This window comes from Schistocerca piceifrons, chromosome 5, assembly GCF_021461385.2.
Source record: "Schistocerca piceifrons isolate TAMUIC-IGC-003096 chromosome 5, iqSchPice1.1, whole genome shotgun sequence".
NCBI lineage: Eukaryota > Metazoa > Arthropoda > Insecta > Orthoptera > Acrididae > Schistocerca > Schistocerca piceifrons.
Window position 1 is genome coordinate 360,412,315 of NC_060142.1, and position 18,236 is coordinate 360,430,550.

At 42.9% G+C, this 18,236-nt stretch overlaps 1 protein-coding gene across 1 annotated transcript in view; it reads right to left on the minus strand.

Moving 5' to 3' along the window:
• LOC124798332 (ufm1-specific protease 1) overlaps nucleotides 1-18,236 on the minus strand; it is a 61,888-nt gene that overhangs the window by 31,804 nt on the left and 11,848 nt on the right. Inside the window, exon 3 of the mRNA XM_047261685.1 lies at nucleotides 9,437-9,652. Within this exon, the coding sequence (XP_047117641.1) occupies nucleotides 9,437-9,652 (216 nt within the window). The remainder of the gene's footprint in view (nucleotides 1-9,436; nucleotides 9,653-18,236) is intronic.

Sequence of the window (18,236 nt, forward strand, 5' to 3'; positions counted from 1 at the left end):
CTTCAACTTGCAATTTCAGAAGGTGCAAATTTTGTTCTTTCCACAGATGACATAAGTATGGACAGAAAATGTGGACAGTCCTCTTTTAAAAAGGCAACTAACAAAATATCTGAAAGTTTCACTAGATGGTTCAAGGCAAAACTATTATCACTGAATTTTGACATTGCTCAGTACAAATGGTTCAATGGTTCCCACTGGTCTCAAAACTATAAAATAGGTTTGTGAAACAATGAAATACAAGAAGCAGAAAGTAAGTTTTTTGGAACTACAGAAAAGTCACAATCTTAACCCGAGAACCCCCTGCCAAGAATTCTTGAAATGACTTGGTTCAGCTACATTGCAGTATGCATGATTACTGACATTGTTTACTTGAAAATGAATGTACTAATATGTTCTGCACATTTCCTTTCACTAATGCCTTATGAAATTTTAGGGAAACTTAATTTACATTGAGGGTATTTTCATAATACAGAAGTTTATTAGAAAAACTTATCTGGTCTTAATCCTGGAACAGCCTGCAGAAACTTCAAAAACTTGGTATTTTGACAAATACTCCACAATGTATACACTGGTGGCCACAAAAATTGCAGCACTATGAAGACAATATGCTAGAAACTTCAAGTTGGCATGGCGTGGACTATATAGATATGCAACTGATCAGCAATTGAGCATGACAGCACAAGGATAAGAACAATGCCATCTACATTCTGTGCAGTCTTGTGTGAAACTCAGCTTACCCTTTCCTCACATGGTATCCTGCAAATCATGGATGAAGGGCAACAGGCAAATTCAATATTCCTAGATCAGAATGTATATGTGGACAAGGAAAAAATATTCCCGGATTTCCCGGTTAAAAATACACTTTCTCCTGGGTGATAGTATATTTTCCCTTATTAATCCTTTGAATGGTTATGGTTTTATACACAGGCATACAATTTCCAGGTACTTTAGAAAACGACACTCACGGAAAAAGACACGTTTTGGAAATATCTTTGATGTGCAGCAACATATACACTGCATATTTTCGTATTACGAAAGCATACATTGGAATTCCACCACACACCACATGTTAATTTCTGAATTATTGAAATCGAGATTTCAATGCACTTTTGTAAGCCGTTCGTAGCTCATGTCACGTGACCTCGCCAGCCGATGTTCAGAGCACAGGACACGTGATGTAGTCAGCCAACAGCAACATCACTGTTAAGTAGCACAAACACACAAACAGGGAAAGTTAATAGTTTAAATTAATATACATAGTGTTGTTACAAGAAAAGCAAAGCTTTCACATATAATATTGGTCTCAAGCTGCAAGAGAAGCTAAGCTTTCGCATACACTGTTGATCTTTTTTGCGTGTGTTACACTTTAAGATATATCACACAAATGTGCCAGTAAATTTTTTAATGATGTCATAAATGTCTGATCTTCAGGGTTCGAAATCCTCCTAAATGGCTTGTCATCAAAGAGTTGATTTTTAAATGAGAGTCAAACACTGTGATTTAATAAATTCATGGTACTTTCTTGCACATAGCTCTACTTACATAAAAGGATATTTACTTTGAAAGTAATGCTTTTCAAACCACCATTCGCAATATTTTCCCACAACCTGTTAGAAATATGTTTGTTTCAGCAGTTGCCAGAGAGCGCAGATAACAGGCGACACCGCGCTTGGTTCTTAACGTAGGAAGCCCGTATGTACGTACGTGTAAAACATTGATAGATCAAATTATGTCATAAAAGAAAAAAAAGACATCAGAGGATACTGCAAGAGTGTCGAAATTTTGTGAACCATATTAAAATGTGCACATTTAAAGTGCATCCGTAAAGAGCACATTCTATGTCCAGATTCTCAATGAAGTAGACCTCGACCTGATATTAAGCTTTTCAGTGTGGTTTTCTGGATGTAAATTTTCTTGGAGCACCAGTACTGTATTATATCACGTTTGGTTCTTTATTATGGCATAATGCCATACGTGCTAGAAAATGAAAACGTGCACTTGAAAAGAAGCGAACAGTTGAAACTAGCCAGTACTGTAGAATTAAACATTTCGTTTCAAATACATTGACTGCCACTGCGGAAAAGGTTAACAAAAGTCAAATTTCTTTAGCAGACAAAAATAACTTCATTGTTCTGCAAGGCAATTAATGCTTGATTGTCAGAAAGGTGGAAATAAAATAAAATCTGAAACTAACGACGTATTTCAGCCTTCGGTAATTACTTGATTTGCTTTAATTCACTTGATAGCTCCTGGCCACAGATATCAGTTTTGTTTTCATTTGACGTGAGAGTTAACGAAGGGGAAACAACAAAATCACTAATTGTAAATACGGGTCATTTGGAGACTACCCACTATAACTCAGACTGCTCTGCGCATCAGTCCCGAATATACAATGTTTGCGAACTGGGTCAATACTAAAAAAAAAAAAAAAAAAAAAAAAAAAAAAAAAAAAAAAAAAAAAAAAAAAAAAAAAAAAAAAAAAATTTCAAAATATGTTCATCTTGTAGCGCACATGATTCTGAAAAGACTGAAACATAAAACATATGTATTCAAGGAAATGTAAGACACATTATTTGGTCTTAAGTATGCCAAAGTGCAGTGCCATCTTAAGTATGCCAAAGTGCTGTGCCACGCCTCTTCATAAGTGAGAGAACAAGAACTCTTCAGAAAATCTGAACTCTTTATTGCCTATTAGTTAATAACTTGCTGTTTTGTGTGACATAAAATTAAATATAGGATACATAAAGCCAATACTGACAAGAGATAAGCAAGAAATTACACATTTCTTCAAAAGTTAGCTCCTAGCATTTTTTTCCTTTCTAATCTTGCTACAGCTTTACATGGTGTTCTTTCCTTTCTGTGAAAGAATCTATTACCTCATCAAAGTTCGTCAAACGTTTTGCTACATGAAAAATCGAAATGTCGTTATCTAATACTGAAAAAGCTGTTAATACAAATAATACCCAAGACTGGTGTGGTTTCTCGATCTGATTACGTCTATTTTATCACTGTCTGTTAGTTTTAACAAAATAGGCCATTCTAATAAGGCAGCAATTTTGTAACACACCAAATAAACGAGACTGTTTTGGCACAAATGGCCATTTTTATAACACAGCAGAATATAATCCAATAAGTACCAATATCAAATGCCTATTAGGCCTACTGCAAGCAAAAGGCTTTATGTTAGGAAATAGTTTCACATTTCATTCATACGCGCCATCTTCTCTAGCATGAGATCGAAAAGTAGTATTATGAAATTTTTATATAAATTTGGGATCGTCTTATTCTTCCATAATTTGTGTGATGTTCCCGTTTCTTCTTCTTCTTCTTCCTCGTTCTAACAAACAATCTTGTCATCACCAATTCTGTAGCTACTGCTGCCACTGTCAAAATTAGTTCGCTGATTAACTTCACTAAGCCTGCCAGAATCACAGGTTTATTTGTCCCGCGATTATTTTCCGGTTAGGCATTATTACGTGTTCGAACAACACGTTTTCCACGTTACTTCCAGAATAGAACTTACGGGGCTGCTAGCCGGGGACTGTACTACTGGTCCTTACTAGTGTAGCGATCTGGCCAAACATTTTCGGTCAAATTTCGTTTTCTTGGATACACCGAGAAGATAATATGTAATCTTTCTCACCTGTTATTTCTGTCAGTTGTTTATTTCCATTCTGGTGGTCTGAAGCTATGGATTTCGCTAGTAATTATAACAATGCTGATCATTCGCAAACCCAATCAACCACATAATCAGGCAGCGATTGGCATTCATCTGTTCGGCTTTACTCCCTAAGCTCGTATAGCCCCATCCCCTTTTGTCTGCGGAAAGTTTATTTCTAAATGCAACGAGGATTCTCCTGATAGATACATCATGTACACTATGCATGCATTCAAAAGTCAACTCATGATTCATTCAGAAATCAACTTAAAATGTGTTCAAAAATGTTCAAAAACCAACAGGGAACCATTTCAAAATCATATGAATAATCGATAGGCAAACGTGCGGTGGATGCTAGGTGCTTTGTGAAACAAGTTTTTTTTCCCTCAAGAATATGAATTTGGCGCCCCCTTTTCCCGGTAGCATCTAGCTGCTTGCTGCGACTGCTTGCACAGCCAACAGCCACATTCCTGTTGCCAGAAGTGGGAGAATCTACTACTCAAACGTGACTCAACTGCGCATGGGCATAAGCCCGCGCATAACTGCTAAAACAAATCAACTGTAAACAGTTGCGACTTCTCGCTCAACGGAGGCAATTTGTTGTTATGAAGCACTGCATAGTCTTCCTAAAGCCTTTGACACATTTTCAATTGGCAGACACTTGCACGAGCACTGTGTGTCGTTGTTGTATATGGCGCATTTTCTTTGCAATTTAAGTTATTTTCATTTTTTTCTCTTGTTTATGTTTTATTGTTGAAGTATTATTCTGCAGTAGCGGGATACAGTAATATCCTTTGTTAGAGTATCGGTTCTTACCAGTCAAAATTACAAAAATTTAACTGAAAAATTAAACAATAAAAAATTCCCAGAATTCTAAAAATATCCCAGGTTTTTCCCATTTTTCTCCCGGATGAAAAATTCCCAGATTTTTCCCGGTTGTCCCAGGTCATATACACCCTGTAGATTTCTGTAAGCCCCACTGCATACTTAAACAAATGCTCAAGCATACAAAAACAAGTTCCCAGATATGCAAGTGGCTCGCAGACTTCTTAAGTATTAGGACCTAGCATGCTGTCCCTGACAGCAAATATTCATCTGAGACAAGGGTATCATCAGGAGTCTCCCTGGGAAGTGTGATAGGACTGCTCTTATTCTCTATGTAAATACATGATCTGCTAGATACAGTGAGCAACAACCTGCAACTGTTTGCTGATGATGCTGTAGTATAGTATAGTATTATTGTTGAGTGAGTGTAAAATGAGACAGGACGACTTAGAAAGTCTATTGGTGAATGGCAGCTTGTCTATATGTAGAAAAGCATTAGTTAATACAGATGAGTAGGAAAACAAATTCTGACGTTCTAATACGGTATTAGCGACATGCCACTTAATGTAATGACATCAATTAAATATCTCAACGTAACATTGCAAATAAATATAAAATGGAACAAGCACATAAGGACAATAGTAGGGAAAGCATATATTTGACTTTGGTTTATTGGGAGAGTTATAGTGAACTGTAGCTCATCCGCAAGGAGACCATGTATAGAACAACTGTGTGACCGCATTCCTGAGTACTGCTTGAGTGTTTGAGATCACTAATGCTCAAGTGTTTGGGATCAATACTGCTCAAGTGTTTGGGATCACGACCTGCTCAGAATGAAGGAAGACACTGACACATAATTCAGGGACATGTTGCTAGACTTGTTACCAGTAGGTTAATCAACAACTGAAAGTTAAGAAGATGCTACATGAACTCAGATGAGATTCCCCAAAGGGAAAATGACATTCTTTGCATGAAACACTATTGAGAAAATTCAGGGTATAGGCATTTGAAGCTGACTGCAGAATGATTTTATTACTGCCAAAATACATTTCATGGAGGACCATGAAGATGGGGTAAGGGAAATTAGGGTCTGTACAGACTGAAGAAACTGCAAAAAGATGGGAATTTAAGGAGATGGGACCTGGATAAACTGACTAAACTAGAGGTTGTACAGAGTTTCAGGGAGAGCATAAAGGAACAACTGACAGGAATGGGGGAAAGAAATACAGTAGAAGAAGAATGGGTAGCTATGAGGGATGAAATAGTGAAGGCAGCAGACGATCAAGTAGGTAAAAAGACAAGGACTGGTAGAAACCCTTGGGTAACAGAAGATATAGTGAATTTAACTGATGAAAAGAGAAAATATAAAAATGTAGTAAATGAAGCAGGCAAAAAGGAACACAAACGTCTCAAAAATGAGATTGACAGGAAGTGCAAAATGGCTAAGCAGGGATGGCTAGAGGACAAACGTAAGGATATAGAGGCTTAGCTCACTAGAGGTAAGATAGATACTGCCTACAGGAAAATTAAAGAGACCTTTGGAGAAAAGAGAAGCACTTTTATGAATATCAAGAGCTCAGATGGAAACCCAGTTCTAAGCAAAGAAGGGAAAGCAGAAAGGTGGAAGGAGTATATAGAGGGTCTATAAAAGGGCGAAGTACTTGAGGACAATATTATGGAAATGGAAGAGGATGTAGATGAAGATGAAATGGGAGATATGATACTGCGTGAAGAGTTTGAAGAGCACTGAAAAACCTAAGTCGAAACAAGGCCCCAGGAGTAGACAACATTCCATTAGAACTACTGACGGCCTTGGGAGAGCCAGTCCTGACAAAACTCTAACATCTGGTGAGCAAGATGTATGAGACAGGCGAAATACCCTCAGACTTCAAGAAGAATATAATAATTCCAAGCCCAAAGAAAGCAGGTGCTGGCAGATGTGAAAATTACCGAACTATCAGTTTAATAAGTCACAGCTGCAAAATACTAACGTGAACTCCTTACAGACGAATGGAGAAACGGGTAAAGCCGACCTCGGGGAAGATCAGTTTGGATTCCGTAGAAATGTTGGAGCACGTGAGGCAATACTGACCTTACGACTTATCTTAAAAGAAAGATTAAGGAACGGCAAACTTGCATTTCTAGCATTTGTAAACTTAGAGAAAGCTTTTGACAATGTTGACTGGAATACTCTCTTTCAATATCTGAAGGTGGCGGGGTAAAATACAGGGAGCGAAAGGCTATTTACAAATTGTACAGAAACCAGATGGCAGTTATGAGAGTCAAGGGACATGAAAGGGAAGCAGTGGTTGGGAAGGGAGAGAGACAGGGTTGTAGACTCTCCCCGATGTTATTCAATCTGTATATTGAGCAAGCAGAAAATGACATTCTAATTCTGTCAGAGACAGCAAAGGACTTGGAAGAGCTGTTGAACGGAATGGACAGTGTCTTCAAAGGAGGATATAAGATGAACATCAACAAAAGGAAAACAACGATAATGGAATGTAGTCGAATTAAGTTGGGTGATGCTGAGGGAATTAGATTAGGAAAAGAGACACTTAAAGTAGTAAAGGAGTTTTGCTATTTGGGGGGGAAAATAACTGATGATGATCAAAGTAGAAAGGATACAAAATGTAGACTGGCGATGGCAAGGAAAGTGTTTCTGGAGAAGAGAAATTTGTTAACATCGAGTATAGATTTAAGTGTCAGGAAGTCGTGTCTGAAAGTATTTATATGGAGTGTAGCCATGTATGGAAGTGAAACATAGACGATAAATAGTTTGGACAAGAAGAGAATAGAAGCTTTCAAAATGTGGTGCTACAGAAGAATGCAGAAGATTAGTTGGGTAGGTCACATAACTAATGAAGAGGTATTGAATACAATTGGGGAGAAGAGAAGTTTGTGGCACAACTTGACAAGAAGAAGGGACCGGTTGGTAAGATATGTTCTGAGGCATCAAGGGATCACAAATTTAGCATTGGAGGGCAGCTTGGAGGGTAAAAGTTGTAGAGGGAGACCAAGAGATGAATACACTAAGCAGATTCAGAAGGATGTCGGTTGCAGTAAGTACTGGGAGATGAAGAAGCTTGCACAGGATAGAGTAGCATGGAGACCTGCATCAAACCAGTCTCAGGACTGAAGAGCACCACTACAACAACAACAACAACAACAACAACAACAACAGAGGCATACAGACATTCGTTTTTTCCCTCACTCCATTTGAGAGTGGAACTGGTAAGGAAATGATTAGTAATGATACAAGGTACTCTCCACTACATGCGGTATAGTGGTTTGTGGCATATGTACGTAGATGTAGATGAAAGATTCTCACTCAGAAATTGAACTGAATGTCAGTTGCTTGTGAAAAGAGCATCTTGTACCTCATACAAGAAGGAACAATGTTCATCAGCACATGCCAACTATGACTACAGCACGATTGTGGCCTACTTAGGCTGCTGTTTATTGTTCTGGGGTACTGCTCCTCCACTACCAACATGCTAATATGTACAAGACCACATGTTACCTGTACTGTCCCAATCTAACTTGATACAGAGCGAGTTTGACTATTGTCCTGGCCAGCATATTCTCCAGATCTCTCACCCACTGAAAACATCTCAGTCATGGGTTGCCAAGACACTGCCATGCCTCAGTTGCTAGCGACAAAGACGGCAGTTAAAGCACCATAAAAGATGCACCCATATCTGTCAAGCAAACTCAGGTGACTATGGCAAGCTGTGACAGAGACAGTATTGCTGTCAGAGGTGACAGCTATCTCTACTAAATTTCATATCCTGTATCGTAACAAGTCACCTACACATTTAAACATTATTGTTCCTACTACACTCTTTATGGTCAACACATAAAATTTTGTTATCCTTTCTGATGTTGCTACACACATACACAAATACCACCAGGAAGGATATATATCTTTTATCATTCCCAAATTAGAATTCTAGAACATACTAGAGATATAAATATAATACACATAGGTACTCATCTATTAAACACACTGTCAGAGCACATTAAATGTCAGGTAAATAATGTGATGATGTTTTAAGACAAGATTAAAGAATGTGCTGTTCAGCAACTTCTGCTACTCCACTGAAGTGTACATTGACAATAACTTAAGTTCAACATTTTAGGTTATTTTATAACTACAATAACAATTGTAATACTACCGTGTTTTGTCATGTCAAGTCATTTCATTTCACTGTACTGCACTTAAATTAAATTTACATCACTGGCTTCTTTCCACATCTTAGAGACCACTCTTCATGGGATCTGTTGCAGAAGACTAACATATTGTAAGACTACAGGTTCTTTGGCCAATGTTTGTTTGATGATTTTTCTGATGTTTCGCCAGCACAAATGGCTTGCATTGTCAAATGGAGCATGAAACTTTGACAATGCCAGCCACTCATGTTGGCAAAATGTCAGAAAAATCATCGAACAAATGTCGGCTGAACGTAAGACAAAACAAAGTGCAAAAATGTTGTGGAAACACACATTCCACACACATTTCCTGTGCATCACACATGCAGCTTAATAAGAAAAGAGACAATGACAAGTAAATGGTTAAGTAAGAAATATCACAGAAACAGTGAAAACTGAAATGCAGATGGTTACAGCATATAGGCAGATGAACAAATGAAGATTAAAAGTTGATATAATGTGTAACAACAATAAGTCAATGATGTATTTGCTCAGCTTGTGTCTGAAACACTTTAATATATGGTATAACCACTTCTACTGCCCCTCTATCCTTCCACTGTTAAAAGCAGTTTAATATCTAGCAGACACAGTAACAAACACCTATCTCCATTGCCAAAGTTTCTAAATTTTAATAACTTTAGCCTACTGACAGCAAAGAACATTGTCAGGACTGTGAATGTGAAGTTATATCAAGAAACCTGTTTTGAAATCATTCACTGTTATAAAATAAACTCATCTTACCACTACTAGAAGTGACGCTTCATTTCTTTCAACATCTGTGTGTACTCCAACAATACACTTTGCGGAGCAATCTTTGTCACCACCCATCATCACTGGTGACCCTAGTTGAGAGAAGTGTTCCACTAGCTCAGGAATATGCTTGCACAGTTGTTGACCACTTGGGATGTGCATCACTTTGCAGGATACACTGTAGAGTACATCTAGGACAAGGCAGGCCTGTATGAATATCATTCAAAATCCTTAACAATCACATGAAATTATAAACAGATTCGCATACATAGCAAACATGTAAAAATAGAGATCTTAACCACTGGTACAATGTAATATAATCACAATTTTATTACAGTAATGGAAAATCCAGAACGTCAGGGCACAGAAGTTCTATTTGTAGGGTTTCACACTTCCGCTGACATACACTGGTTTGCAATTTGTTAAATTACACTTATTAATTTTCGTCCTTAATGGGAAGGAAGTAAGAATACAATTCCATCAAAAACGAGGTTATAGATGGAATACAAGCTTGGATTATACAAGGATGGGGTAGGAAATTAGCCATTTAGGGAGACCACAGGACCTAACTCTGAATGGCCAGATAGGGATTTCAGTCCCATTCTTCCAAATGCAAGTTTAGTGCTTTAACCACTGCTTCATCTGAGTTGGTGTTTGATCTTTAACGGAAGAAAACATTACACACAAAGAAGATTAATATGGACAGACTGCCACACCAGAGAAGTTAGAATGAATGAGGGTTACTTATTTTATATAAATCTTTAAAATATTCCAGCTTCTAACACTTATCATTTATTAAAATTAAATAATGAAAAGAAAGTAACTGCATATTTGTAAAGAAAGAGCATGGCTTTTAACATGTGAGCATAAAAAATTGACATATTCAAGTTTTAAATCTCTTGCCTACACAAAATGTTTCACTGTGTTGGAACAAACGTTTGTCATTACAGTGATCTGATGTCATGACTTAAGTCAAAAGATCCGGAAACCACATATTGTGACGAAGTAAGTTGGGATCTCTTTACTTCCTCTCTTGTTTTGCCATCTGCCTCCTCATTTTCATTTTTGACTAATTACTATTAACATACATGAGTATAATCTGCATTGTCATCAAAAGGAATGGTTGGCCCTCAGTCTTAAAAGAATATAGCACCAGATCCAATTATTTGCTTAGTTTTGTGAATGTCACTGATTTCCTAATTTATTTTGACTATTTCTAGTTAATTTCTTTTGTTGTAGAGTAAAATCAGTAATTGTTTTGTGACTTAGATTTTATTGTTGACTTATAAACAAACATAAATTCTGTACTAATTATAAACATTTGGGAGTAGTAGTACTAGGATCCTTGAAGTATTTATTTGGCTCTAATCGAAGACATATTAGCAAAGCCAGTCCTTAATTAACCCCAAAATAATTACCAGGTTCATCAAAAGCATTGTTTGCAAAACTATATCTGTTAATTTCATTATTTAAACAAGTAATTCAGCCTAACCTTTGTGGTAGAAGGTACTGTTGAAAAGGAGGAATTTTTCAGTATATTCAGTTAATTGAATAACTTATGTTTTAATTGTAATTTCTGTAACTTAAACACCGAACAATGTATAGCATCAGTACCTATTATTGTGAGGATATATAAAGGCCCGATTTTTGATCCCGAGACAGTCATTCCACGATAAATTTTCAGACGAGAAATCTATATTGGTTAGATCAACAACAACGCATCAACTTAACCATGAAATAAGTGTAACACAAATAGGCCATCTGTTAGAACAATGACAGTGTCTGTTCAATCTGTTTGAGATATAAGACATACTCTGTGGTTAGGTATTTACTGCGCATAGATATTCAACAGCAAACTTTTGTAGCAGTATGCCGACGTTTGCCTGCAAACTATTAATGAGGCTTATCAAAAGTTAACCCATAGTGAACTAGCCATATAACTGTGTAATACTGTGAAAGTAAATAACTGTGAAAATTAACTGTGCAACTGTCACCTACATCAATTACAGTAGTCAGTGTTGAACTTCCCCCCATTTTTAAGCCAGTACAACAACACAACATGTCGACACCAAGTGCTATCAATGAAGAAATAAAGCAGGCGAATGTCACAGTAAGACAGGTAACAACGTTACATTATTCAAACAACACAAAGCTTCTTAAAGAAAGACCCAAAATTTGAAAATCCTTTATTAGGACTCAAAATCTGAAATTGCTTTATTAGTTTATTCTCATCTGAAGTCACTCTGTGGCAGTGATGCACTGTTTGGATCAATAAAAGTGTTTGTTATGAGGCATGGCTTGGACTCATGATTTATGATGATGTGATGTGTGATGTCCTATATGGTGGTACATTTGAGAGTTGGCATGTGAGTAGAGGGCATAGTTTTATGTGACATTCTATTGTGGTAAATTTTGTGTCTGAAAAACTGTTTGGTATGCTATTTATAAATTGTATCTAGGAGTTATTGTGTGTGTCTGGTGTGTAACTGCCATGGATTCTACTACAAAATGAAATAGAGCTGGATGTTGAATGAGAGATTGTGAGAAATGTTGTGCACCTTGTCATTTCTGCCAAAGTTTGATGCCTTTTATTTTTTTTTTTTTTTTTTTTTTTTTTGTGGGGTTTAAGGGCGCTCAACTACTGAGGTCATTAGCGCCCAGTCACAGTTATTAGAGCACATGGACTCTAGTAAAACTCAAGGGGAGGGGGTGACACCAGAAAGGCTTGACAAAGATGCAGATAAAATATGTAAAAAAGTTAGATGTCTTCGGACAAGCCAGTCAAAGTTATAAAAAGCAGAACACGAGCAGCTGCTCGAGCGTCATCAGCTAAAATATCCGGTAAAGTAGCTGGCAGGGACAGGACAACACGAGATTGACTAAAGCGGGGACACGACAATAAAACATGGCGCACTGTTAATGCCTGACCACAAGGGCACTGCGGGGCTGGGTCACCAGAGAGCAGGTAGCGGTAGCTAAACCGGCAATGCCCAATCCGCAACCCGGTCAGAAGGACCTCCTCTCGCCGAGATGGTCGGGAGGAGGTTGTCCAAGCAGTTGGGAGCAGTTTTACTGCCCAGAGCTTGTTTCCTTGGAGGGATGACCAAGCATCCCACCACAACGACACAAGCCTCTTACAAACATCCCCACAAACGTCAGATGACGGGACACAATGGGAGGCTGGCCGAGGCAGGAGGACTGTAGCCTTGGCTGCAGCATCCACAGCCCCATTCCCAGGCACTCCTACATGTCCGGGAACCCACAGAAATCTGACAGGAGAACCATTATCAGTGAAAGAATGGAGGGACTGCTGTATCCGTTGAACCAAGGGATGGACCAGATAGGGAGCTCCAAGGCTCTGAAGAGCACTGAGTGAGTCAGAGCAGAGTACATACGATGAATGGCGGTGGCGGCGGGTATACTGAACGGCCTGATGGAGAGCAAAAAGCTCGGCCGTAAAGCTGGAACATTGGTCGAGGAGCCGGTATTTAAAGGTGGCGGCCCCGACGACAAAGGCACAGCAGACACCATCGTCAGTTTTGGAGCCATCAGTGCAAATAAAGGTGTGACCGGCAAGTCGAGCACAAAGTTCGACAAACCGTGAGCAATAGACTGCAGCCGGAGTACCCTCCTTCGGGAGTGAGCTGAAGTCGAGATAAATATGAACCGGAGCCTGGAGCCAAGGTGGTGTCAGGCTCTCACCCTCTCTGAAGGTGGTAGGGAGGGCAAAATCCAATTGTCGAAGCAGGCGACGGAAGCGGACTCCGGGGGGCAGCAGGGCAGACACATACAACCCGTACTGACGGTCGAGAGAATCAGCGAAGAAGGACTGGTAAGAGGGGTGGTCGGGCATAGACAACAGACGGCAGGCATACCGACACAGCAGTACGCCGCGCCGGTAGGTCAATGGTAATTCGGCAGCTTCAGCATAAAGACTCTCGACAGGACTAGTGTAGAAGGCTCCGGTCGCAAGACGTAACCCCCGATGTTGGATGGAGTTGAGACGGCATAAGAGGGATGGCCGAGCGGACGAGTAGACGAAGCTCCCATAATCCAGCTTCGATCGGACAATGGACCGATACAAGCGAAGCAGGACAGTGCGATCCGCTCCCCAAGATGAACCACTAAGAACTCTGAGGACATTAAGGGAACGTGTACAACGGGCCGCCAAATAAGAGACATGCGGAGACCAACACAGTTTCCTGTCCAACGTGAGCCCTAGAAACTTAGTTGTTTCCACGAATGGGAGAACAACGGGACCGAGATGTAAGGATGGCGGAAGGAACGCTTTATATCGCCAAAAGTTGATACAAACCGTCTTCTCTTCAGAGAACCGGAAGCCATTTGCCATGCTCAATGAGTATAGGCTGTCTAGACAACGCTGAAGGCAGCGCTCCAGGAGGCATGTTCTCTGGGCACTGCAGTAGATCGCGAAGTCATCAACAAAAAGAGAGCCTGAGACATTAGGTGGAATGCAATCCATAATTGGATTGATCGCGATGGCAAAAAGGGCTACGCTCAAGACGGAGCCCTGAGGCACTCCGTTCTCCTGGAGGAAGACGTCGGACAATACGGAACCCACACGTACCCTAAACTTTCGATCCGTTAAAAAGGAATCAATAAAAAGGGGCAGGCGACTGCGTAGGCCCCACCTGTGCATAGTGCAGAGGATACCTCCTCTCCAACAGGTATCATAAGCCTTCTCCAAATCGAAGAACATGGCTACCGTTTGGCGCCTTCGCAAAAAGTTGTTCATGATGAATGTCGACAAGGTCACAAGGTGGTCAACAGCGGAGCGGCGGCGACGAAAGCCGCATTGGACATTGGTAAGTAGCTGTCGAGATTCAAGAATCCAAACTAACCGAGCATGAACCATGCGCTCCATCACCTTACAGACACAGCTTGTAAGAGAAATGGGGCGGTAACTAGAAGGAAGGTGTCTATCCAACGCATGGGGACCTGATCTTCGGTCCAGACGCGATTGTAGGTACGAAGAAGGAATCTTTTGCCCGCTGGAGAAAGGTGTGCCAGCATCTGAACATGAATGGCATCTGGCCCCGGAGCAGAGGACCGGGACAGTGCAAGCGCACGTTCGAGTTCCCGCATAGTAAAGGGGGCATTATAAGTTTCCAGATTCAGCGAGTGGAAGGAAGGTTGCCGAGCCTCTTCTGCCTCTTTCCTGGGAAGGAAGGCAGGGTGGTAATGGGCGGAGCTTGAAACCTCCACGAAAAACCGGCCGAAGGCGTTGGAGACAGCCACAGGATCAACGAGGACCTCATTACCTGAGGTCAGGCCAGGTACCGAGGAGTGGGCCTTAATGCCCGACAGCCGGCGCAGGCCACTCCATACGACAGAAGAGGGAGTAAAACTGTTAAAGGAGCTGGTGAAAGAGGCCCAACAAGCTTTTTTGCTGTCTTCGATGACTCTACGGCATTGCGCTCGGAGTCGTTTGTATCCAACACAATTCGCCAACGTAGGATGGCGGCGAAAGGTGCGTAAAGCACGTCGTCGAGCACGGATAGCGTCTCTACAAGCCTCTTTCCACCAGGGGACCGAAACGCAACATGAAGAAGAGGTAGTACGAGGAATGGAACGTTCGGCAGCATTGATGTTAACAGCCGTGAGGTATTCGACCTGATTGTCACAACTGAGAAAATCATGGTCCGAAAGGTCACCAGGGAGGAGTAAAGTCCCCAGTCAGCTTTCGGTATGTTCCAGCTCGAAGGACGTGGGGATGGGGTGTGGTGCAGGAGACAAACGACACAAGGGAAGTGGCCGCTCGAATAGGTGTCAGAAAGGACATACCACTCGAACCGATGGGCAAGAGTGGTAGAACAGATCGAGAGGTCCAAGTGGAAGTAGGTATGAGTAGAGTCCGAGAGGAAAGTCGGGGCGCCAGTATTGAGGCAGACAAGATTGAGATGGTTGAGGACATCCGCCAAGAGTGAGCCTCTTTGACAGGATGCAGGAGAGCCCCAAAGGGGATGATGGACGTTGAAGTCGCCAAACAATAAAACCGGCGGGGGAAGCTGAACAATCAGGTGCATCATGTCAGCCCGACTAACAGCGGATGACGATGGAGTGTAGATGGTACAAACTGAAAAAGTAAAAGCAGAAAGAGTAATACGGACAGCTATTGCTTGGAGTGGGGTGGTCAATGGGATGGGATGGTAATAGACATCGTCCCGAACGAGCAACATGACCCCACCACGAGCGGGGATACCGTCCACAGGGGTGAGGTCATATCGCTCCGAGGTATAGTGGGTAAAGGCAATACGGTCAGTCGGGCGCAACTTGGTTTCCTGGACGAGCGGACAGTGCAGGCGGAGGAGCAGTTATAATTCCTCCCGATTAGATCGAATACCTCTTATGTTCCAATGTAACAAGGCCATCGCTAGTCAAAAAAGAGGGGGAACGAGACGGGGGAAGAGCTGGTCACCTCGACGGCCGCAGAGGGCCAAGTTTCGAGGGAACAACGCTACAACCGGCGGGAGGCGGATCCTGTTCCATTGAGTCGTCGCCAGCTGCGGCCGCTGTCCCTGGTTGTGTAGGAGGGGCAGCATCATTTGCCAACGAGAGGCCAGCTGAGCGCCTGGCAGCAGAGCGTCCCGGCGAAACTGAGGACGGCCGGGAGCAGCGACTCATGGATGGAGCGTCAGACGAAACGCGCCGGGGTGGAGATGGGGATAGAGACTTCTTCTTGGAGGCCTTCTTGGAAGTCCGAGGAGGCACAGGGATGGTGGGCTGGACCCGAAGAAGGTCCTCACGCGCGGGGTCCGTTTTGGAACGCCGGACCTCGGAAGCTGGGGTCCGGAATGTTTCCCCGATGGACGCCTGAGAAGAGGATCGCTTCTAAGGCGGCGGGGAGGGGGGGGGAGGAGGAGGAGGAAGGGTGGCCCCTGGGGCAGAGGGGGTGGGGGTCACGGGGGAGGAGGATTTGGAAGGGAGGGATTTGGGAGGCGGAAGCAGAGACCCCGGATGGGGGGAGGAGGCGGAGGGGGGACAGGATAGGAGTGAGGATACCGCGGAAGGAGTGGACACAACTGAGGCAAACGAAGTGGTCAACGGTACGGGATGGAGGCGGTCATACTTCTTCCTGGCCTCAGAATAAGAGAGCCGATCCAAAGTTTTGAGTTCTTGTATCTTCTTCTCCTTCTGATATGCGGGGCAGCCTGAGGATCTAGGCGAGTGGATGCCAGGACAATTAACGCACCGAGGTGGTGGGGTGCATGTATGTTCCTCACGAAGAGGACGTCCACAATCGCCACAAAGGGGCTCAGCCTCACACCGTGACGACATGTGCCCAAAGCGCAAACACTGAAAACAGCGCATAGGAGGCGGGACGTAAGGTCGCACGTCGCACCGGTAGCACATCACCTTTACCTTCTCCGGGAGAACGTCCCCCTCGAAAGTGAGGATAAAGGCCCCGGTGTCGATGCGACGGTCTTTGGGGCCGCGCTGGACTCGCCGGACGAAATGCACGCCTCGGCGCTCCAGGTTGGCCCTGAGCTCCTCATCAGATTGCAGCAGGAGGTCCCGATGAAAAATAACCCCCTGCGTCCTATTTAGTGCCAGATGCGGGACAATGGACACTGGGATGTCCCCTAGGCGGTCGCACGCCTGGAGCGCCACCAACTGTGTGGCGGAGGTGGTCTTTATAAGAACGGACCCCGAACGCATCTTACTGAGAGCCTCGATTTCCCCGAAGATGTCCTCAAGGTGCTGAACAAAGAACATGGGCTTGGAGGTGGCGAATGTCCCCCCATCAGTTCGAGAACAGACCAAATAGCGGGGGAAGTACTTCGCCCCAAGCCGGCGGGCCTGTCCCTCCTCCCAGGGAGTGGCCAAGGGGGAAAGGGCAGGAGAACCAGAACCAGAGACAGTACCTTTCCTTTTGAAAGACTCGGCCGCAGAGCGACCTGATACGTGTTGACATTTCATCTGCGAAACGTCCGCCCCAATACCACCCACTCCGACCAGGGGCTCTCCCCACGGGCGCCACCCAGCCTCAGCAAGGGCCACCTGGCAGGATGACCGTTGCCGGGAGTCCTGATGCCCCAAGGAGACGGGCATCTACTCCTTGGCCGATGTGGGGAGGGTGCAACTCAGGTATCGGCAGTACGATCCCTGTATTGTCAGGGGGCTACAACCTAGAGGGTACATGACGACCCCACCACAACGGGCTGGCTACCGTGCTGGATTTCTGGTGCCATGGAAAGTCCATCATGATCGTAGGTGCAGATGGGGACGCACTATGGGCGTAACTTGTACAACCCATCAGGCGTTTAGGCCCAATTTGAGGAGTAGTGGGTATGGTTACAACGCCGGTACAATGCTGAGTGCCAAGGTCTTAGTGCACTGAGGACCAGTGGTACACCACGTAAGGCGTCCTTCCCCAAAAGGCTCGTACTTCTGTAGAATTTTGAAAAATGGAGGTCAAACCCCAAGGGGGACCATCACATGGAAGGCCGAAACGGTTGAAACTCCTTTTAGTCGCCTCTTACGACAGGCAGGAATACCTCGGGCCTATTCTTACCCCGGACCCGCAGGGGGTAGTTTGATGCCTTGGACAATTATGTTAAATATGTCATATGTGGGGAAACTATGAAAATGGCAAAAAGTTCTGTAATCTGTACCAGCAAAAGATTTATGTGACATTGTTACGAAGACAATTTATTTGGGTCAGTTTGGAGAGTATGTGAGCTGTCATCCACAATGTTATTCTGTTAACCTATCATCGTCCTGTTTGGGTCTGTCCACATGAGACAAATTAGTGAGAAAGTGGTTATAG